Source organism: Anastrepha obliqua, chromosome 1 (assembly GCF_027943255.1).
Source record: "Anastrepha obliqua isolate idAnaObli1 chromosome 1, idAnaObli1_1.0, whole genome shotgun sequence".
NCBI classification, from domain to species: Eukaryota; Metazoa; Arthropoda; class Insecta; order Diptera; family Tephritidae; genus Anastrepha; species Anastrepha obliqua.
In genome coordinates, this window is record NC_072892.1 from 26,865,812 (window position 1) to 26,889,093 (window position 23,282).

Consider the following 23,282-nt stretch of genomic DNA (forward strand, 5'->3'; position numbering starts at 1 on the left):
TTTAGACGCTGGCTGACCAAACACTCATTCACGAATCCACACATGCAGACATGCAACGAATTAGGTGTAAAAACAGATTCGAAATTTGTCAAAACAAAACTCAAATGGAGAGCGAAAGGCCGCGAGCTGTGGAGAAAGAAGTATTTTCCCGCCAAATTTTGCAAACTTTATTATTTAGCAAAACCTGGTAGAAAAAAAGCAAATACAAAACAAACAAAAAATGAATTTCTCCACAAACGTATTGGCACAAGCCGTCTTGCAGCACTGCGAGTCTAGTATGCGCGGGTACCAAGTAATCACAAGTAGCCACAAATGGTTGCACAAATCTCAGTAGAGCCGCCGGAGCAGAGCGTCTTAGTATTGCTCACAGTAAAACTTGTTTTTCTAGGATCGAAATTAATTTCAATTATTGTGGTTACGAAGCGTTTACTTTCAAGCAGTGCTTTTCACTTTTCTTCGGATCAGCAGAGAGATTGGATGGTGGCAACGCAGCAAAATTTTCAATGAAAAACGTAAACAAGAAAATTAAAAAACAACAAAAGTGGGAAAATAGTTGTTAATTAAATATATTTTCATTAAATTTGTGGAAAATTTGCCAAGTAAAATGTGCGACACAGAGGATTTCTACAAGGATGCAGTGATTTTCGTAACAGGTAAGCGCTTCAACAGAGTTGTGTGGCTGCAGTGGCGCATTGGCTGGGTGTGAAAAAATCATTGCTTAACACAACTCATTACAAATTTCTTTTGTATTACTTTATTTCTTATTTTTATTTTGTTTGGCTTTTGTAAACTGCTCTAAAACTTCATATGTTATGTTTTATTGCTTAAACAGAGTTTTTCTATTCCATTTCGTCTAGGCGCTACTGGCTTTGTGGGCAAAACATTGCTGGAGAAGCTGCTTTGGAGCTTTCCCCAAATCGCACGTATTTATATGCTAATACGTGAAAAGAGCGGCCAAACGATTACACAGCGTTGTCAGGATTTTGTGCAGCATAAAATATTTCAGCGCTTGCGTACGCACTTTCCGGAGCGGCTGGAAAAACTTGTATATCTCAAGGGTGACATTGAGTGCGACGATTTCGGTGAGTCTCGTTAATCGAAAGGCAATTAAAGATAATTTTTGTACCCAAACTACTACAACGCATTTCCAAGTATGATAGTACGTCGGGAACTTTAAAATGCACTTTCGAAAGCACTTTTGAAATGTACTTCAGTATAGTCAACCGCAGAAAGGTTTAAAAGTTCTTAAGAATACTCTACACAGTGTATTTTAAATGAATTAAATTGCACTTGAAATTATTTAATTTGTACTTCAATTCAGCTGCGTACATACAAGGTGGCGCAAAATTAATTATCTAATTTTGTTTGTGAATAACTTTGTTACTTTTTTTAATCCATTTATCTTCAATTATGTGCATACTTTTGAGAAAAAGGGATTCCATAACTTTAGAGGCAATGGATAATATGCTGATGGGACGATAAGATTCCACTTTTTCTGGTTTAAGGATCTTTTTAACTTGTGTGGCTTTCCATTGTGGAGGAACAAAGCCAGTTAGACGAAGACCAGTTAGAGAAAAGAGATTCCTTTATCAGGCAGTTGTTTGAGTAGTGCTTCAGTGATGAGATCATATCCAGGAGCTTTCTTTGTTTTGAGCCTTTTTATTGCTGCTAACGATATAGTGGCGGTCATACCAGCTTGGGACGCTGAGGACGCTAAAAAGAAGCTGAACCAAGTCATGATAAGGACGCAAATATGGCTTGAGGACCACGGACTGGAACTCGCCAAACATAAAAACGAAGTCATCCTTATCACGCGAAGTCTCATGCCACTCGAGGTCGGCATGCAAATAGGCGACACGTTCTTAGTGGCCCCAAAAGTAGTGAAATACTTAGGTATTCAACTTGACTGCAGGCTTACTTTCTGGGCCCAGATACGGCATGTAGCTACCAAAGCAGCAAAGGTCACAGGTATGCTAAGTAGATTAATGGCAAACATCGGTGGGCCAACAAAGAGCAAAAGAGAGCTAATTATGGCGGCCACAAGCTCAATTCTCCTGTACGGTAGCGAAGTATGCGGAATTGTGCTAAACTGCAAAGCGAAGTGCAAAGCACTGGAGGCTGTGCAACGAACAGCGGCACTCAGAGTTGCCTCAGCCTACCGCACTGTCTCAGGCGCAGCAATGATCAGCAGACAGCACCCGTCGACTTCATGGTCCGGGAAGGAATAAGTGCGTGGGACTACAAGAAGAAACACGTCGTCACTAACTTCTCAGAACGGAGATACCAAATCATGCTGTGGTAGCAAAGCCGATGAGACACTGAACCGAATGGCAGATGCGGAACTTATTCCATTAATTGACAAGTAGATCCAAAGGAACTTCGGGGAAGCGAATGACTTTTTAACTCAGCTCCTATCGGGCCTCCGTGGCCTCCGGATATATCTATACCGCATGGGCAAGGTAACCGATTCCAAGTGCATATACTGCGAAGCGCTGAGCGATGACGCTAAACACACGTTTTTTAGTTGTAACAGATCTGTTCTGAGGGAACAGATTGGCGACATCGCACCGAGCAACATAATCAGCCAAATTCTCGAACGCGAAGACAGCTGGAACGCGGTAAAGAAATATATCGAGAACGTACTACGAAAAAAAAAAGATTGACCTCCACATACTGCAACAAAACGATGCCGCACAGATAGAGACAGAAGAAGACGAGGCTATAGCATGAAAGCCGGCTACAAATATGGTGGACCCAGACGTGGGTGAATAGAATTGGGATTTTATGGTGCGAAGGCATTTTGAACCCTACCTCACCCATCAAAAAAAAATCCTGCTTTTACTTCGTTTTTCGAAAATTATTTTTCTGGGCGGGTCCATCTGCTAGATGAGTTCTTTGACTTTTTTGACAGTGCTTAGCCTGGGCCCGATTTCATGTGGTGCAGAGACTCGAGATAAGCGACGTGCAAATATATGAGCTTTTTCAAGATGCGATTTAGCCCACTTACTATTTTCCGTTTTGATGTGACTGTGCTAAGATTGGTATCTTGAATTTTTTTGCTGCTTTCCAAAGAGAGTATTCAGAGGATGAGAATGCAGCGAGATTACTGTGGTAGTTTTGAAATTGAATGTTACGTTATTCTCAAAAAGTTCTTTGAGTTCTTGTGCGAGCGAGTGCAGAGCTTTTTTTTGTCTTCGAGGTGTCTGTTTTGCCATCTTTTTCTCGCCTAGCGTTTTTCTTTTAGCTTTTCTTGAACCACGAGATATATCTGGGGGCGTCGTTGCTTGGTTATGAAGGGGGTTGAGTTCCAAGCTGCTTGATGATGGTAATTATGCGATAAGAAAAAAAAATAGAAAAAAAAATTCGGGCAATGGAAATTTTTTTTTCACCTTCACGCGCTTCATTGCTTCTCTATTTGTATACTGCAGTTGTGGAGTTCACAAGTGTAAAATATGACTGACGTAGGACGCCATTTGCATAAATTATAAATCTAATTTAATTAAATTAATGTTGCGCCACCCTATACATATGCACACCTAGGTATAAAGCTCAGTATCATCCGAACTAGACACCCCTTAATTACTTTTTTATTTCCTTTGCTTTTCATCGTTAATTTATTTATTTTTAATTCTAGTAGAGTGAATTATTTGTCGGTTTATTTACTAATCCTTTTTTTTTTTTTGTTTTGTTTATAGGCTTAAGTCCCGGTGATCGCGATCAGCTTTGCGCACATGCGGAGATAATTTTCCACAGCGCTGCTACAGTTCGCTTCAATGAGCGCTTGAAAGTGGCCGCACGCGTTAACGCCGTCGGCACCTGGCGTCTTTTGGAGCTGTGCAAGGAAATGTCACAGCTGAAGGTATTGCATTCATGAATATATTTATTTTAATAACAGGGTATAACGAGTAGACATACATACATATATACGCCGTGGGCAACAACTCACTGCTTTAATTGTTAACCCCTTAGCCTACACGATATCTACCAATTGCGCGAGCTATAATACGCAAGAAATTCGTTCGCGCGCCGTGCCATTCAACTGTTCAGCCGTGTACCCGAACTGGCGCAAAGTGTATACTTTTCGTAACATATATATTTCAATGCAACGAAAGGAGTTGTGAAATAATAAACAATGTTTAGGTACAAATAGTAATTTTAAGATGTCTAGGAAGTAATCATAATCAATTGATCACAAAGTCTTTACCACGAGTCAGACTCGTGGCTATAGGCTAAAGGGTTAATACTTAATTCAAATTGACTGACCCAATTGAACTACAACTTTGCAAAATTCATTTGTTGCAACAAATTCAAGTATTCGAATTGGTTTCGGATTTATGAACGCGAACTATGACTTTGAGTCACAAGGTATTCACGAGGAAATATTTGCTTGCGCCTTGATGCATACCCCTTTTTCTTTTTTTTTTCTTTTGGATGAGGTAGGGTTCAAAATGCCTTCGCACTTAGAGCGACCATCGTCAACTGCGTCCATTGGTGTGGCCACTAAACCAATCCCTCCTCCTCTTTTGGGGAAACTCCCTTCCCGAAACTGCTTTATGCACTAGCTCAGGAGCGCCCAGAATGCTGCCCATGAAATGGGCCAATACTATTCATCCACGCTTAGGTCCACCATATCTGTAGCCAGCTTCATGCTATAGGCTTGTATACTAATTTCTCTGTGATGCACAGTCTCGTAAGTGTGATGTATTCACCCAGGCCCAGGAAACATGCTGTTTCGATGGGTTGGTTTCAGAGGGAGAGAGGCGTTAGGTGAATGGGCTTAAGAGGACATATAAACAGGTGGTTGCCTTCACATGTCTGTATATACCTATGAAATGAGACTTTTTTCCTTTTCAAACGTTTATTAATAAAAAATGGTTACAAATTTAATCTTCAAAATAATAGCCATCGCTAGCAACACATTTTCCCATCTCTCAGGCGATTTGTGGATGTCACACCAAAAAAATTGGTCGTCTTTCGCCACAATCCAATCATCGAGCCATTTTTTGGCTTCTTCGTGAGAATTGAAGCGCTGCTCGGAAAGTGCGTGGCCTATCGATGCAAACAAATGATAATCGGAAGGCACCAAGTCTGGTGAGTAAGCCGCATGCACAAGCGGTTCCCAATCGTGCGTCTCCACCAATTCCCGGATCGCTCTTGTTCGATGTGGCGGTGCATTGTCATCAAGAAAAATTACTTTGTGACGCCGATCGGCATATTCTGGGCGTTTTCGGTGTATAGCGCTGTTCAAATCGGCCAATTGTCGTTGGTAGCGTGCACCGTCAACTGTTTCACCTGGTTTTAATAGCTCGTACCAAATTCATCACCCGTAACGATTCGATGCAAAAAAAGACTTCCTTTTGAACCGGGAGAGCAGCACTTCACAAGTGGTTTTTCGATGTCCGCAAATCGTAGTTTGAAGGCACGAAATTCGACATTTTTAAAAGCGACAAAAATGCATTGTTGTATGAAACGTAACAAACAATGAACTGAATATTGACAGATGACAGACGCAAAAAACAAGACATTTGGGAAGGTTTAAAAATACTCTTAGCGGCATCTATGGACTAATAGCTGAAAGTCTCACTTCATAGGTATATACCGGTATAACCTGCTACAATATTCAGAACGTTTGTAATTGAGCCAAAGTTATGCCGGTCTTCCAAAGCAGGTTAAGTTCTTCGTCTGCGATAGATGATGGCTGGATTCCGATGACGTCATTCGGGAAAGAAGACGCAAAGAGATACGCAATGAATGTAATTTAATGTCTGCCTGTTCTGTATATTGTCCGATCCAGTATTTGCAGACGTATCTGGTCTTGGATCTCGTCAGTGACCACGACTAGTGCACTGAACCGCACTGTCATACGAGTACCTTGTTTAACTTAGCCTTGAAAAATCCCGATAAAAAAATGTTTGTGCCTTGTTAGAATTTCTATTAACTCTCACTGAAATATTGAGTTTTCTATAACTTTAGAAGACCAGTTAAATTCTGACCGCACTCGCTTAGCCGTCACCAAATGTGGGCACAACGGAGCCTGTGATTTTAGCACATTTAAATTGATTTCAGTTAATTTAGGCAACGTTTTACATGCCGTTGTCAAACCAATGCGGTGGACCTACTAAATATAATATTAATGTTTACTTCACTGATTCCTTTTATTTTTACTGATTTATCCATAAAAGATTATTACTTCACTTTTTAAAACGAAAACTTCAGTAATTAATGGGGTGCCTAATAGTTTTGGTCGAGGCTGTAAATGAACAGTCAGTCAATTCGGAAAATTTTTAATAAAATTTTAAATGATTTTTTTTTAAATACAGTACAAGTTTCAAATGGCTAAGAGACTGCGTTGATTGTTTTTTTTTTTTGTTTTTTTTAGTGACCAGGTTTGTGTTTTCTTCCATATAAAAAATGTCAAATGCGTTAAATAGAGAAAGTGCACAAGACCGCCAGCAAACAAATTCTCAAAAATCAATGTGATTTCTGGCCCACTTGAAACTTGCACTGCATTATACCGAAATTCAATGAGCTATAAAACCGTATAGCCGGATTTTATCTAAAAATTCTGAGTAAAAGTTTGAAATTTTGATGCAAATTTGCCGAATTTTTATGAATTTTGTACATAGTTTGAAACTTTCCACTACATGGTTTTTGATTTAATATGAACTGTATTTTTAAATATAAAAAAAATTATTAAAATGAACAGGTAGATAAATAAACACTCAAAACTTTTCAATATGTGGCGTACACTTACTTTTGACGCTGACAGTAGATTTACAGCCCTGGCCAAAATATTAGGCACATCATTAGTTACTGAATTTGCCGTTTTAAAAAGTGAAGTATCTTTTATTAATAAATCAGTGCAAATAAAAAGAATTAATGATAAAAACATTAATATTTAGTAGGTCTCCCTTTTGCTTTGATAACAGCAGCAATCCTCTGGGGCATGCTGCGTACAAACATTGCAAATTTGGCTGTACTTATGGCGCTCCACTCGTAAATTTAATCATTTTTCATCTATTTTACGTTTTCAAATAGTCCACATCTGCTCTATGGGGTATAGATCTGGCGGCTATGCGGGCCAATCTAACAAAAGACGCCGATTTGTGACAAGGAGCATTGTCTTGTTGGAATTGAACTCTATCTAAATTAGTGTCGCCCAAAATGCGACAATGCCTTCCAACGAAGGCAAAAGTACATTTTCTAATACATTTATGTACTTTTAACTGTTCATGCGAACCTCGCAAATGAACATTTCGCCGTCAACATCAGCAGCCCCAGATCATAATACTGTCTCCACCATGCTTAAGAGTGGGTACCGCGTAATATGGATGGTATTCCTCGGCAGCCGGTCGCCTCTCGAAGGTCACACCAGCTGTTCCAAATACCTATTGGAATGAAAAAAAAATCGTATATTTGTGTTATTTCCTCGAAATCGGACTAGTGCAAGAAGCTATGGTTGTTGATATTTTAAAATGGTGTATATACTAAGCCTCCCTCGACGTCATCAGACCACAGAACATTCGACCAATCTCCCTCCCAATAGAGCCCATTCTAAACGCTTTTTCCGATTTTTTTTTTCTGAAAGCCACTGCTACTTTCGGGCTTTACATTATTTTAAACTTATTTCCAGAAGCCGTCTTCTAGCTTCCGACAGGGCAACTGCAACGGCAGGAGAAGATTTTTTACTATCCTTAAGAGTCGCGCGTGCAAGTTTTCTGTTCTCTTCCACTTTTTCATTTATTACGGTGGAGTTTTATCTCCGCAAATCGCTTAATAGCACATTCCACTGCGCAACGTGAACATCCTTTCCTCACTTAAAACTTGCATTCCCATTCTTTTGCCGTTTACTTTTTTTACGCATTTCGATAACAAATAATTATTTACGTCCACTAAAGATTATTCAGACATTTACTACCAAATTTAAATTGCCAAAATATTTTAAGTACACCTTTTAAAAGGAAACTTTTTAGACTTTACGCACCAAGTGTGCCATGGCATAATATACAATTTATTGTTGTAATCAAAGGTTAAATACCCCGGTGGCATATTTGCAAAAAGCAGCAGTCACTTTGGTAGCCTCATTTGAAATTACTTACATTTTAGTGAAGCTGTAAGTATCAGTCACAAAACACTTTTTTTACTTGTTTAACATTTTATTTTAACATCTTACAGAGCTTCGTTTATGTTTCGACGGCGTATTGTAATCCGGGTCGAAAATTTGTCGATGAGTTGATTTATCCCACTCTGCCGCCTGTCAACTGGAAAATGTTTGTTGATTGCACCAATAAAATACCGGACGCCTACTTTAATAGTTTGGCAAATTATATTAAGGTTGGTACACATTTCCTTCCATTCAAGTGCAATTTATTAAAACTGGAAATTAGTTTTTATGTGGAATTAAGTGCAAAAAAGATTCAGCAGAAAAACAATAATTAATATTATAAAACTGAACGCGACTTTTTCGCCGCTTAAAACTTGCACTTGTTTCACGAATTTTCTAAAAATTCATACTAAAAGGTTCACGATTTCTTATTAAGTTTGAGCGTTTGATTTATATGAACAATTTTAATAGAAAAAAAAAATAACAAAAAAATTCTAAGTAGAAAAACATTGTACGAGTAAACATTAAAACATGATCGCCCTTGTATATCATCACCCATAGGGTCCCCATCCGAACACCTACACCTTTACAAAATCGATAGCAGAGCAAATTGTGAATGAGTATAAACACTGCATACCAATTGTTATCGTACGACCCTCCATTGTGACGGCGGCACACCGTGAGCCTTATCCCGGTTGGATCGACAATATACAAGGCATCACAGGCATAATGATGGAGATCGGAAAAGGAACAATCAGCAGCATACTAGGCGACAAAGATATCATATGCGATATAATACCAGTGGACTTTGTCGTCAACTCTCTAATACTGATGGCACAAAAGGCAACGTTAGGAAGGTTGGTAAAGTAAACTCATCATGTCAATATATCTATAAGTATGTATACATGTCTCTATCTCTAAATATATTCACACCTCTAACAGAGTTTACATCGCCAATGCAACATCGGGTGTCACTAATCCCATTACTTGGGCGCGTCTTGGTTGTCTGACGCTCAAATGGTCACGCATCTATCCGACCACACGCATAATGATGTATCCAAATTTTAAGTATCGAAAAAGTTTCTTACTACACGAAATAGCCGTTATTTTATTGCACTACATGCCAGCTTTATTAATGGATCTGGTGACATTGTTAAGGCAGAAGCGAAAATTTGTCTTGCCCATTGCGAAGAAATTTCGGCAAGCTTGTCTAGCAGGTGCGGAAAGAGAAGAGTTTAGAATACAGAGCAAGAGAGATGGCGACTGGGAGCGATAGAGAAGAAAAAGTGAAATGAATATCTGTTTTTTTTTTAGGTTGTACCTTCTCGCTGAATGAGTGGATTTTTAAGAATCACAGCCGTCATTACTTTGAAGAGTTGTTACAAAATAAGGCTTTGCATCACGTATCTTGGAACTTAGAAGCGCTGGACTATGACACTTATATCAGAGAGTTTGTGATTGGCATACAAAAGTATCTGCATCATGAGCATTTCAGTGAGAATGTCAGCAGGTGGAAGATCGCACGGTGAGTGGTGGAAAATGTATGGGAAAACTGAAGTCTCATAATAAAATTTTTACTTCACAGTCTTTACTGGATTTGGGCATTCTTACATCTCTTCCTACCGTTATTAGCCATATACTGTTTGATCTGAATAATACAGATAATTCACATCAACGAATGTATTGTAAATATATCTACATATATGTACGTATGTACGCATATGCGACACATAATCAACCAAGCATGAATATTTCTGTAAAATCAAAAACTATAAAATAAATATAAAATTAACAAAACGATACTCAATAAGTAAAAAAGAGAAACGAACTCAAGACAATGGATTTCCACACTCTTCAGGTGGTGGTCCCAGTGTTGGAAATGTGCGTAAACGTTGTAGTTCTAAAATCGTCTTCAACTCGAGTATGTGGGCGTAGTCCTGGCGCACCTCGTTGATGAGGAAACTGTAACGTTTTATCTTTTCCATTCTGTAAAGGGAACAGAAATTATATGAAAATTTGATTTTGCTAGATAATCAGAGCAAAGCCTTGCCTTTCATTGCGCTCCCTCTGCAATTTCTCCTCCAAGAGAGTATCGCGATTAGCAGTGAACATAGCCACATCTACTTTCACCTCGTCGATTGCCCGATTTGTAGCCTGGCTTTTGCGTTTAACTTCATAAATTTGATCTTTACATTCGGCAATTTTCTCAATACTGTTAGAAAAAAGAGGATCATTTTAAACTCTTGAGTATTAATATATATAAATCAGTTTGAGACTTAGAGTTAGGAAACTAGTCTAAAAAAATTGCCCCCCATGCCAATATTTTGAAGTTAGATTAGGGAAAGGAAAGAATCCTAGGAGGGATTAGCCGAATAATAATACGAGGGGCTCAGTTCTATATGAATTATGAATTGGATTCGCGATTATGTATGCAATTTACACAAAGAGCGATGGTCCAGTCTAAAACTCTACAGAACTGCAGAAGATTTTGTGACACGCCCGAACAGAGAACCGTCTAACTTTCTTCTAAAACTTGGATGATAAGTTGTTCGATAGATGGTCGGTATTATTACAGGAGAGTAAGCATATGACCACCATTACAATCATTCAGGACCCGATTTGCTTGTCTTGCTTGGAGAAGGCGAATACACTGAGCACTTTCTCTGTGAGTGTCCTGCCTTTGATAGAGCAAGGGTATGAGTTGTGGGTTCCGATGTAGTGAGGATATATAATATTACTTCTCTCAAACTGAAGTATATATTCCAAAGAATCTGGAAAATTCTCACACGACTATCTTTGTGTCTGTCTCTATTCTATCTTATCTCTTTCTCTCTGTGTTACATCGCTCCTTTCCTCCTTGACTGTCTACCCTTTTACTTTCCAGAGTTTCAAATTTCAATACGAGGTATGATTTAAAATGCCATGACCTAAGGTTCTTAGCGACGACTCATCTTCTTGTCAATGATAACAATAATTGCGAGACTCATTCTTAGCATAAATCAAACCCCCTTCTTTTATTTTTGTTCATTAGCCGTTATCTCTGGAACAAGAAACAACACCATGTGAAAGGCAGAATGGGAGTATAGACATACCATGGACATAACACTTTCTAAAGGCTTTAAATTTATTAAAGCACATCTTAAATCATACGAAGGAATCGAATCAGCGAAATTTAGCGATCTGAGAGAAAACTGAAGAAAATTCTTTTGAATACGTTCCAGCCCATTAATGTGACAAAAGTTATATGGTCTCCAAATGAGGATCGCGTATTCTAACTCAGACCGTGCGAGCGATGTAAATAGTGCCTTTGAAGTGCATGGATCAGCAAATTCCGGCCAAAACGCCGAATGAAGACTTCCAATAGTAAAATAAAATCAGTGATTCTAAATTTCGCACAATGCAGTTCACAGTGGAGGTAGCCGCAATAAAGAAAGCAGTAGGTTGGTTGCTTACTTCTGTAATTACTTAGAAGGAAATAAATATCTACTCCAACAGCCAAGCGGCAATTATGGCCCTGTGCTTGCTGTTTGTACGTTCGAAATTAGTCGGGAAATGCCTCACTTCTCTCTCGACTGCATCCGAATGCTTCGTTATTAGGATCATCAGGGTTCTCGGTCCAGCAGCATAGAGAAAAACTGCTTGGCTGATGAAGTGGCAGGGAACCCTGGAGACGGTTTCATCGCAAAACTCGATGATTGGGGATCTCTTGAGAATCTGTCGTCTACTCCAAGAAAGATGGACCTCGCATCAACTCAGCGAACGCTGGGCTAGTGCCCAAACGTGCAAAGTCGCGAGATTCTTCTGGCCACGGAAAGTTCGGGGGCGCTCCATCGAAGCACTCAAGTCCTTTCTGCAAAATCTGTCTGGAAAATGAGGTAGAATCATCTCAGCACCTCCTTCTCAGCTACTCTACTCTCATCGGGAAAAGATTTAGATATTTGGGCTACTTTTTTCCTACACCTGTGGATATTGCGGGTTTAAATATCACACGGCTGGTGTATTTCACCAATAATTTAAAGCTGTTAATGCAAACATAATTATCCATTGTTGGCTGTCATCTTCTAATTCAAAGCCCCTTATTCCTTTTTCCACCTGTTTGGTTCTTTTCCTTCTATTTCCCCCCTTAAAACACTGAAAAACTGAAGATTTAGTGACGAATAAACCCTTATTTTAAATACGAGTACCACTAAAAAATGAGTGTTAGTGCAATTTAGTGGTAATGCAAAATGCCCAACCCTGGTCCTTGAATTTCTTTGTTGCTGAATTGACTTTCACACTCGCATTACGGCAACGATGGATCGTCGCTGTTGCCCACTAGCAAAAAGGTCCCACGAATATTTCGCATAAACCGTGACTCATTTCGTCAATGCTCTAATTTTAAGGTTTTTAGAAAGTAGTACAGCTGACATCAATAACTCCTTTATGCTCGGTTAAGTTTGAGAATTTCATTCAATTTAGTTGTCTTCGTAAAAAATGCAAATGTGGCCACAATTTATACTATTTACTACACGGAATGGTCCAAATTTACACCGTACACCCTTTTTGGGTGTTTGGCCGAGCTCCTTCTCCTATTTGTGGCGTGCGTCTTGATGTAATTCCACAAAGGGAGGGACCTACAGTTTCAAGCCGACTGCGAACGGCAGATATTTTTTATGAGGAGCTTTTTCATGGCAGAAATACACTCGGAGGTTTGCCATTGCCTGCCGAGGGGCGACCGTTATTAGAAAAAACTTTTTCTTCATTTCTCTCTGTGAATTCCGAATGGTAGTCGCGCACCAACCCATTCGGCTACGGCGGCCGTCCAAATTATGCCTTTCTGAAAATGTACCCTTAATGGGCAACTAAATTAGGCCTTTCGTTTCAATTTGTTTTTGCAATGACTTCGAGTGACCATACAAAGAGTTGTACAGCACCAAAGGTGAGAAACCTTAACAAATTTCTAAAGTAGTGAACTGCATTATCTTACGAAGCTCCCTAGCTATTAGAAATATTTCTAAATTCAAATTCCAAAAAAAAAAAACTTTACCACTTCAAACCAGTTCAATTTCGCTGCTTTCTCAAAACTTTCTCACTTACATGACCTCCAAATTCTTGCGATATGCCGCCACGCGCTGCTCAATCAGTTGCTCTATACCGCCAATTCGCATCAGCTTGCCGCGCTCCTCCCTGACTTTCTTCCAGTTACGTAACAATTGCAGAAATTCTGCTGTAACCTGTAAACATGAGAAATAAAAAAAATTGATAAATAGGCAACATTCATTTTCTGCAGCTTTGAAATCTGCAGAGTAGGGTCAGTAAGATGAAGGATCCACTCTTTCTGCCAACTCCATATAATATTCTTTGAACTTACCTTACACTTCTCTATTACCTCCAACATATACTTGAGATAATCGATATTGGCTCGATACATCTTGTGTTCCCACTCCTTGTAAAGCACTTGGCGTCGATAGATAGCTAAACGTTGCATGGTACGTAGCTTCTTGGCACCTGCTTTCTATATGGGGAATAACGAGAGGAAACGTGGAAATGTAACTAATTGAATTTAAAAAAATGAAACAATAATATTCAATTACTACGCCAGCAATCAGCTGATCAGATCGTCAAAAGTCTCGTGAATCTCTAATATTGCGTTACATCTTTCAACAATAAATCGAATTTTTCTTACCTTAATATTATTATTCACATCATTTATGTCGTCAATATTCATTAGAATGCAGGTTTGCAAATTCTTCAACGATCCGCCGATTTGGGTTTCAACTTGACCCAAGGGCAAAACAAGTTCCAAGTTTTGATTTTGCAAGATGTTAACCTAGGAGTAAATTCTTTAAATGACGATTTTAAAACCATATATTGCGCAGCGGATGCTCAGAAGTATTTAGCGTACGAATTACATCTCTAATCGAATAAAATTTCGAATAATGGGCGCAATGTCAAGTCTAACAATGGATTACTGCCATGAAAAAACTTCACATACAGAACTATCTGCCGAGCGGAGGCGTCGCCAATTGAGAATAAATGCGCCATAATATTACTGTAATACTATAAAGGGTGGACCAACTATTTGTTGAATTTTAAATAGGTTTGGTCAGGTTAGGTTAGGTGAGGTTAGGTTGTGGTGGTAGTCGATTCATGAAGTTGCGTATGACTATAATACAGGAATCCGTTGATAGGTCGGGGGTGATTACTAGGATGATTGCGCGCAAATTAAGGCACGTAAACAACGCGACCCAGTGCTTTTCCAGTCCCATGTAATCAAGGGTCGTACATAGTGTTTCAAACGACCCTTAGGTAGAGCACCCATCATGGGCGCGTGAGGTTCTGCTTTCCTGATTCGACCAGCACACTTAGACCTTACAGGTATGTTGTGATACCACTGTGCGGCATGGAAGCCTCACTTAATTTTCTTTGTGGAACCACGGCGGCCGCCGACGCGTGACTACCACTCGGAATTCAGAGACAACGTCGGTTGTATATAATATATATAATATATATAATTGGCGCGTACATCCTTTTTGGGTGTTTGGTCGAGCTCCTTCTCCTATTTGTGGCGTGCGTCTTGACGTAATTCCACAAATGGAGGGACCTACAGTTTCAAGCCGACTGCGAACGGCAGATATTTTTTTATGAGGAGCTTTTTGATGACAGAAATACACTCGGAGGTTTGCCATTGCCTGCCGAGGGGCGCCCGCTATTAGAAAAATGTTTTTCTTAATTTTGGTGTTTCACCGCGATTCGTGCATCTTGATGTTATTCCACAAATGGAGGGACCTACAGTTTCAAGCCGACTGCGAACGGCAGATATTTTTTTATGAGGAGCTTTTTGATGACAGAAATACACTCGGAGGTTTGCCATTGCCTGCCGAGGGGCGCCCGCTACATCCTTTTTGGGTGTTTGGTCGAGCGCCTTCTCCTATTTGTGGCGTGCATCTTGATGTTATTCCACAAATGGAGGGACCTACAGTTTCAAATACTATATCCATTTTGTGGTTCTTAAGCCCAGGATTGGTCCCATCTCCAGGCCAGAGGCCAGACAGTTCCGTAAGGGAATTGTAAAAATATTTACCTAGAAAACCTATTCTGATTTTAGCTAAGACTGGAAAATTGCAAAGGAAGTGCTCAACTGTTTCTTCCTCCTCCTCATTGTTACAACTTCTACAATATTCGTCTCCTAGTCTCAAGAAATACCTGCCAAATAGCCAATGACCGACTATACAAGCCACGACCTTCGAGATATCCTCTCTAGAAAGGCTAAGCAGTTTCTTTGTCTTTTCCTTATTTATTTGCGGCCATAGCAGCCTAGTTGTTACGCATGTGTCTTCATCTCTCCGTGTCCTATTGGCTTCTTGGATAAATGCTATTAATGAACTGTCGAGTAGAGTCCCATGAAATGTTTAGTTATTTGTTATTTTTGTGCTCATTGCCAATTTATAATTCAACATACATATAAATGGCTCACCCTTTATATTTGGCAGTCTGGCAGGATAGTCGAAATTAATACTTTACACATTTTACTTTCGAATAATTCAAACCTTGCACTTCACGATACTCACATACTGCCCGGACAAACGATCCGTTTCGGTTATCATTTGCTGTTTGACAAATCTCAAACTATTCAATTCGGTTATGTAATTATTCAATTTTTCTTGAGAATCGGCCAAATTAAAACCATTACCCTTGATTTTAAGCTCATTTTCAATTTTCTGTCGTCGCAAACGCACAAATTGATCCCAATATTTTGAGTCCAACTGATGCGGCGCATTCTGTGGATCGTCTAAGGTTAGCAAATTGTGAAAATATTCCTCCACCTCGATGGGTAATGGAAAATTGGAGCGACTCTTATGCACCAAACGAGCGGCGACCTCGTGACACACCAGTGCCGATTGGAATGAACGCTGCAACATTTTTGGGCGCCGTCTAAAGAGTTTGTTCAGTTCGTGCATGAAAGTCGGAATATTGCTCAGAAAATTGCCCTTAAATTGACGTTCAAGCGTTTTATCACGAGAATTCAAATATTCCATATCCTGTTTAATGTCCGCAATGGATTTGTCGGAAAAATCAATTAACTTCACATACCGATTAATATATTCAGTGGCCTTGTCGGTGTCATTTCTGAAAGTACAATAGTAGAATTGAGCAATAAACAGGTAAAGTGAAAAATAGTATCATTCTTACTTCAATTCTTCCATTGATTTTCGTAAGTTTACCCGCTCATAGAAAGTCACTTTCAATCCCAGTAAGCGCACACGAAAATGTTCCAAAGCCAAATCATATTTCAGTTTTAGCACTGCCATTTGGGCGCAACGTTCATTGAACTTATAGATATAATTATTTTTCAAGTCGATTGTTTTACGCTCATTTACATTCAAAATACGTAGGTATTTTTGACGATCTTCCTTCAAGAGACGCAAAGTTTCTTCATATATACGCAAAAGCTTTTGATCCTCTAAAGTGTATTCGTGTGGTTGCCGCTTAGAAAAAAATTCTGGTTCGGGTGGCGTCTTTTTGATCTCCTCCTCCCACAACTTCTCCAGCACACCGTCCATCATAGTATTTAGCGCACGTATCCAAAAGTCCAGGGACCACAGCAGCATACGTCCATGTTTTTGATCACTAACAACTGCCTTCTTGGCACGTCGGTTAATTGCCTTGATCTCAGAGTCGTCAACCTAGATCAAAAGCCAGATGGAGGTAAAGGTACGGATATAGTTAAAGATACAGATCCAAATACAAATACAAATAAGCACACAAATGGTGGTCAAGATCAACCATAAAATCGAAAGCGTCAAGTAACACTCACCGTCATTATACGCTCCAGCACTTCGTCGTTCATTAAGGCTGGCACCGAAAGCTTTTCAGCTATGAAAGTTTTCAAACCCAACAGTTGCAGCATAATATTCATGTCTTCATAGATGTGATTCAGGGATGCATTTGTGTCTAGTATATTACTCATAATTTCTTGCTTGTATTGCTGTACCTCATCAAATATTTTATTGAACTCTTCACGCAAAGGTCCCTCCAAAAGCATCTGTTGAAAAATGCAAATTTAAGGTCGCAATGTGTTACAATTTTAATTAAATTAATAAAAATGCGAAACTAAAGAATGAGAAACCAGAGAAGCGCTTAACACAAATCTGAAATATTAAAAAATTCCGAAGGTTAAGTTTATATTAGTAAATATCGCTCTGAAGCTCTGACATTTTTTTGTTGTCGAAAGAGCCCCTCGGGGTTACCGCTAACAAGAAAAGCTCTGCAGCCGATATATACTGGCAATAGGTTATTGATTCGTTTAAAACTGCGAATATGAAGTCGCAAAATGATATGCACAGTTTTCTTAAAAGAGGCCTTTCGCCGATATGCACTTACAAATTTCCGAGTTTATTCCAGTTATAAAAAAAACTTCTCCGAAAAACCTAGATTTCGCGGGAAAAATATAGCCAAAATTACTTAAGTCTGATCAACTAAACGACTTCTAAGTTAATTGTCAACAAAAACCATTGCAAATTTCGGAAGTTCACAGATTTCAAACTCCGGTCAAGAAACACAAATTGACAGACAATGGCAAACCTCCGCGTGCATTTCTGCTGCTCATAAAAAACCATCCGCCGTTTGGAGGCGGCGTAAAGCTGTCGGTTTCTCCATTTATGGCACACATCAAGAGGAGGAGACACACACCAGAAATAGGAGGAGGAGCTCATCCAAATAAGCAACAAAGTGAATATAAAATCTAATCCATCTGCTCTATATCTCACGAGGTCAGTCAAATTAATTCATATCCATTTTCCGCCTGAAAGTGTTTGAGGAATATTCTGCGGAAAATTTTTAGACCTTCGCACGTTAGCGACCTGCGAGTACCGCAGGCGATGGAACAATGAACTGTATGAGGTTTACGACGACATAGACATAGTGCAGCGAATAAAAATCCAGCGGCTTCGTTGACTGGGTCATGTCGTCCGAATGCTAATAAATGCTCCGACTCTGAAAGTACTCGATGCGGTACTAGCTGGTGGTAGCAGAGAAAGGGGAAAGACTCCTCTGCGTCTGCGAGGAAGAGAAAAGATTCCTCTGCGTTGGAAAGATCAGGTAGAGAAAGACTTGGCTTCACTTGGTGCGCTTTGCTAAACTCGACCAAAATCACTTAAGCCGTTATCGCGTCAAAAAAAAGAAGAAGAGTAGTCTACTGTTTCTCACCTTAAATTTTATATCCTCGTTGTACATTTGATTTGCCGTAACAAGGTTTATGTCCTGCAGTTGGAAATCCTCTGCCATTATATGTTCATACACATTACCCACAATTTGATACAGTTTACGCTTTTTCTTCACTACAGCAACCTCTTCAGGGGGGTTCTCGTCTTCGTCATCAACGCCAACTACTACTTCACCCCTACCAGGTTCTTTCTGCGGAACATTCTCTTCTATGTCTTCCTCCTCTTCGTCTGCTTCAATATCTTGAAAGCGATACAAGTCGAAAAACTCAGCCAATTCTTTCACAGTTTTGCTTAGCGAATAATTCTCGAATAAATTCTCAGCAAATATGGCATGAATCTTGATGCTTATCTTTGCTGTATCGGCAGTAATTAAATTCAGTATCCAATCACGTATACGACTTTTGTCCAAAATACTCTCCTCCAAAGACTGTCGTTCGATTTCACACACCTTACGCGCCTCCACATTCAATTTAGTCAACCAATTATAGTTGAGGCAGAATTTGCGATATATACCTTGTGTTTTGCCTGTCACCGAGATATCGTAATCGATGAGAGCACGCACTTCGTTCTCCAATTCAACAATCCGTTTATCGATGGCAGCACGCAGCTCAAGACTCCGTGGCGAAACCGGTTTCTTCTCAATTGAAGCCATGCAAGGTGTAACATTCACTCGATCTAACTCCAGCTCAATTGGTTTATCAAGTACTTCAGTGTTCTCGCGTAGATTATCAGCAAGTGTGTGAAGGCGAGATACCTTTAGACAACCAGAATCGAGTAAAACTACCAAATATCTGCAAAAAAAACGGAAATATTTTGATTTAGCAAAAGGGAAAGCAGATTCTTAACAGCCAGTAGAGTGCAGCAAGTTTAAGGGATGGACGCATTTCCTTTGAAACGACTCAGGGTGGAAAACAGCCTATTTGAACAGTCGGACAAGAGCTCCTGAAACATTTACCAAATGCGCAAGGAAGAGCATTTAGGAACAGAATAATCCTATTCAGCTGGTGTGTGAACACCAAAGTCGATAACTTAATTTGAAACCTAATTACCGCAATTGGGCTATAACTCACTTGGTACTGTAGATCTCCTCCACGCGTCGTATTATTCGTTGCGAATAGCTTCCGTACAATTTCCGACATATTGCATATGGTTTTGTGGAGCGCTTATGAAGGCGAAAATGAATCATCAGCGTACTAATGCCATAGGTGATAATGTGGCGAGCGCCCGTTACTCCAAAAATATAGCCCATATGGAATGTATGCAGGGTACGCATTAGGAAAACATTTTCCGCATTCTTTACAACATATAAATCCAAATCGAGACTGTCTAATGGCAAAGCGACAAATTCCACGTTATCCCTGTTTGTCACTTGTAAGAGAGTAATACAGCGATATTTCTTCGGCAGCTTGAATATGCGACGCTTCACCACGTTCTCAGCATTAAGCCACGAAGAGACCCACATTTCGTCCGCATACGGAATGAGGGAATTGTTGCCAACATCGTCGCTTAAAAATGATAAGGCAAAATCTGTTTCGATCAAGTAAAAATTGAGCACCTGTATGTCAGGACGGCTCAGCAATGGTATCAGTAATATAAAACGTTCAGCCTTGAAATCCACCAAGAGCTCTTTGTAAGAGTTGTGCATATTCAAGATTAGACCAGTCTGATTCATCAAGCGTATGCCAGAGATGCGATGCTTATCCGCCTCCATTATGTGCATAACGGCAGGAGCGCGTATCTTCTCGAAAGATAAAAAGTACAATTGCCCTTCTTCGGTGCCGACAGCGGCATATGGCATAGAATTGTGTGTGGCAATGCAGCAGCCCTTCGGTATAACCAACTCTGAGTAATTGGTATTGTTGCTAATATCTACAGCAAACACCTTATAATCGCGTGTGAGTACAAGTAGGTTCTCCTCCTTCAAACCTCTCAAAGTGCTAAAGTCTTGCACAGTGTAATTACCCACAGAGAGCTCGTTCAGCGTGCCGGCGAATCGGTCTACTTGCAATTGATACAGTGAACCCACATGATCGGCAACGTAGATCTCTCCAGTGAAATTCGAAACTATCTTTCCAAGGGGTATGTTTAGTTTTTCCATCACCCATTCTACCGTCCAGATATTACGCTTGCGAGATATGAACGTAACGGAATTCTGATCGACAATCATGAGGCCATGTTTGTGCGAGTATAAACTATATGCCTTTGGTAAGCCTTGATAAGTGAAAGTGGTGCCCCATTGGCGTAGCAAATAGAACTGAGCAACCTCAACCTGCAATCGAATTAAAGAATATCATTGATAATAGCACTGAGATCAAGAACTTACACTGAAAACCACACCGTAATCATTCACCACATACATCACATCGTCCAGGAAACACATGGAGAATTGTGTGCTCAACGAATGGGCCTTCGGTATTTGTACACGTGAAATTTCATGTAGCCTCGTTGCCTCCGCTGTGTAGTGTATTTCCCAAAAAATGATTTCTTTCTCGAACTTCGAGTATTGCATTATCATAGGCCAATTGCGGCTGGAGCATTTTAATGTGTAGTGTGCGCATTTGATGCCAGTTTTGACTTCGACTAAAAGCTGGCCCGTACGACAATTCCATATGCGAAAAGAGTAGTCAGGGAAGCCACTTAGGGCGATAAGTAGGTCATGGTTTGAGAACAGTAAATCCAAATAGCTAACGACATTTTTACCTGTCGAAAGAAAGCATAACAAATGCCTGTAATAAAAGCTGTTTAGAAGAGTTATATATATTATTCGAGTGGTATGCAGTCTGCAGTTCTCAACCAATTTATGGAATATGTCCCGCGACTATCAAAGATTATGCAAAATTGCTCAAAAAGCATTTTCTAGGCAAAAACATTCACTAACCAGTGTCAAAAATTGCTACCGGATTACATATGTATATGACAGAACTTAAATTTTTGAATAAGAATTCTTCAACGAGCGAATGTCTCCCTTCAATCCAGGTGTAGAGCCCGCTTCTTCGTGATTAGCGCTACGCGATTTTGACCGAGTTTAACAAAGTCGCCGGTCTTTTCTTTCTCGTGCTAACCGCGCTAGTTGGAAACATCAAAGAAAGCCTTCTCCAGTCCTTCTCCATCTGATCTTTCCTCAGCTGTAACCACATCTGCTTTTTCGCCACATCTGTGATTAACATTCCTAAAAAAATTATAGTGGGCCCATCAAGGATGACGAACCTAGTGGCATGCCGTCGACATCGACAACTGATGAAAACATCAATGAAAGAAACAAGTGAAAGAAAAATTGATCAATAACCGCAAATTAATCATCAGAGAACTGGCAGATGACTTGAGCATTGCTTATGGATCCATTGAGGACACTGTAGTTAATGATTTTTTGGTTTGAATTTCATGCAAATAAGGAACCGCGTTGATATGGCCAAAGACATGATTTCCAAGGCTGAGTCCGACTCAACATTCATTAAACGCATCACCAGACGAGGCGTCGATTTGAGTACGGCACGTAAATCCAGACATCAGCCAAGCGAGTGGAGAACTCCGAACGAATCAAGACCAAAAAAACCACATGGCTTTCAGTCAAAAAAGAAAGCGATGCTCACGGTTTTTACAGATTAATGGATAAAAGGATTGTACCCCACGACTTGTTGTAAAAAGGTCAGACAGTAAATAAAGATTATTAATTGGGCGTTATGGGACGTTTACGTGAAGCAATTCGCCAAAAAAGGGCGGATTTGTGGAAAAATAACTCGTGGATTTTCCACCAGGATAACGCGTCGTTGCGCAGCGCCTTCATTACCTGTGGATTTTTGACGAAACAAATACCACCCAACAACCATCGAATTCAAATAGGATGGCTCCCTGCGATTTTTTTCTGTTTGAACGATTCAAAAACCAACTACGAGGAACACGTTTTAACAGCCGAAAGGAAGTAATGGAAAAATCGAAAACGGCTCTGATCGCTGTACCGAAAATAAAGTTCCACAAATGATTCGCGAGCTGGATTAAACGCTGGCATTAGTGCGTTGCAGTTGATGGGGAATACTTTAAAGACGATAATATCACATTTTTTATCGATTTTTTTAAGTGAAAATCATCTGATTATTATGTACCTATGTACGTACTCTGAAATACAAATAGCTTATGCATATCCGGGTAGCGAACAATGTGTATATTTGGTCGGATTATTGTCTCTGAATAGGCAAACATTGGCAGCGAAAAGTGCCCAGCGAGATTTCGTGCTCCCAGTCCAACAGTGGGACTGTCAATGGTGTAATACAGTTTCTTGCCGCTCTTTAAATCCGTAAAATGTATAGTATGATCATGTAGCAAAGCTAACGCCTCCATGCCAATAGTGACTAGCGTATTCGGTCGGCTATAAGTGGCCCATAAGCTGCAATAGAGGCGAAAAATTGTAATTTCACTAAAATCAAAGAAATAATCGCATTTTATCGTACCAAGACTGCCATCCCGTTTCATTGGCCATTTCGGCTTGTTTCATTTGTTAACAAATCAAACTTTTATTTATTTATTATCAATCAAAAATTATTTTAATTAGAATTAGAAAATTTATTTCCATAAAGAAGAAAAAAAAAATTCTGAATCCGTTGCTATTGAGTTGCTGAATACGAATGAATTTTCTTTGTTAAATAAACTCACTGATTTGAAACAATAAAACGTTACTACGGAAACGAGTGATTGCGTGAAGTGAGAGAAAAAAGTTCGATATTTCAATGTTGCCATATAAATCATATAATTTTCTTGATTAATTTGTTTAGGCGGTTACATATGTAAATATTGTTAATCTATATTCGAAGTGCTTAACCAAATAAATATTTTTGAATTGCATTTAGTAACCGGGTGCCCAAGCGACGCGAAAGTTGTATGTAAACGGGCCTTAATACATTCGGATGTTTGCCATTGTTTGATAAAGTGCGGCTGCTATTATAAAAGCATGTTAAATATTCACTGCAGGCATCGAACAT

General features: G+C 39.6%; 2 protein-coding genes across 5 annotated transcripts; one reads left to right on the forward strand and one right to left on the reverse strand.

Moving 5' to 3' along the window:
• The first annotated feature begins 543 nt into the window (after positions 1-543).
• On the forward strand, positions 544-9,407 carry LOC129253200 (putative fatty acyl-CoA reductase CG5065). Its single transcript, XM_054891479.1, has 6 exons — positions 544-653; positions 858-1,082; positions 3,696-3,859; positions 8,176-8,334; positions 8,666-8,961; positions 9,047-9,407. Exons 1-6 carry the CDS (start codon positions 605-607, stop codon positions 9,378-9,380), a joined length of 1,227 nt encoding a protein of 408 aa, XP_054747454.1. The 5' UTR covers positions 544-604; the 3' UTR covers positions 9,381-9,407.
• On the reverse strand, positions 8,358-22,907 carry LOC129253198 (uncharacterized). 4 transcript variants are annotated; one of them, XM_054891478.1, is made up of 14 exons: positions 22,755-22,907; positions 22,422-22,690; positions 20,633-21,009; positions 19,380-20,578; positions 18,293-19,100; positions 16,902-17,129; positions 16,277-16,770; positions 15,655-16,213; positions 13,770-13,913; positions 13,455-13,598; positions 13,181-13,317; positions 10,155-10,316; positions 9,934-10,090; positions 8,358-8,376 (listed from the first exon to the last, which is right to left on the reverse strand). In XM_054891478.1, the coding sequence occupies exons 1-13, from the start codon at positions 22,796-22,798 to the stop codon at positions 9,934-9,936; spliced, it is 4,722 nt and encodes a 1,573-aa protein (XP_054747453.1). In that variant the 5' UTR covers positions 22,799-22,907; the 3' UTR covers positions 8,358-8,376. The 4 variants fall into 4 exon arrangements, with proteins under 4 accessions (XP_054747453.1, XP_054747451.1, XP_054747450.1 ...); XM_054891476.1 differs by lacking the exon at positions 8,358-8,376 and adding an exon at positions 9,478-9,873; XM_054891477.1 differs by lacking the exon at positions 8,358-8,376 and adding an exon at positions 9,479-9,858.
• Positions 22,908-23,282: the final 375 nt, after the last annotated feature.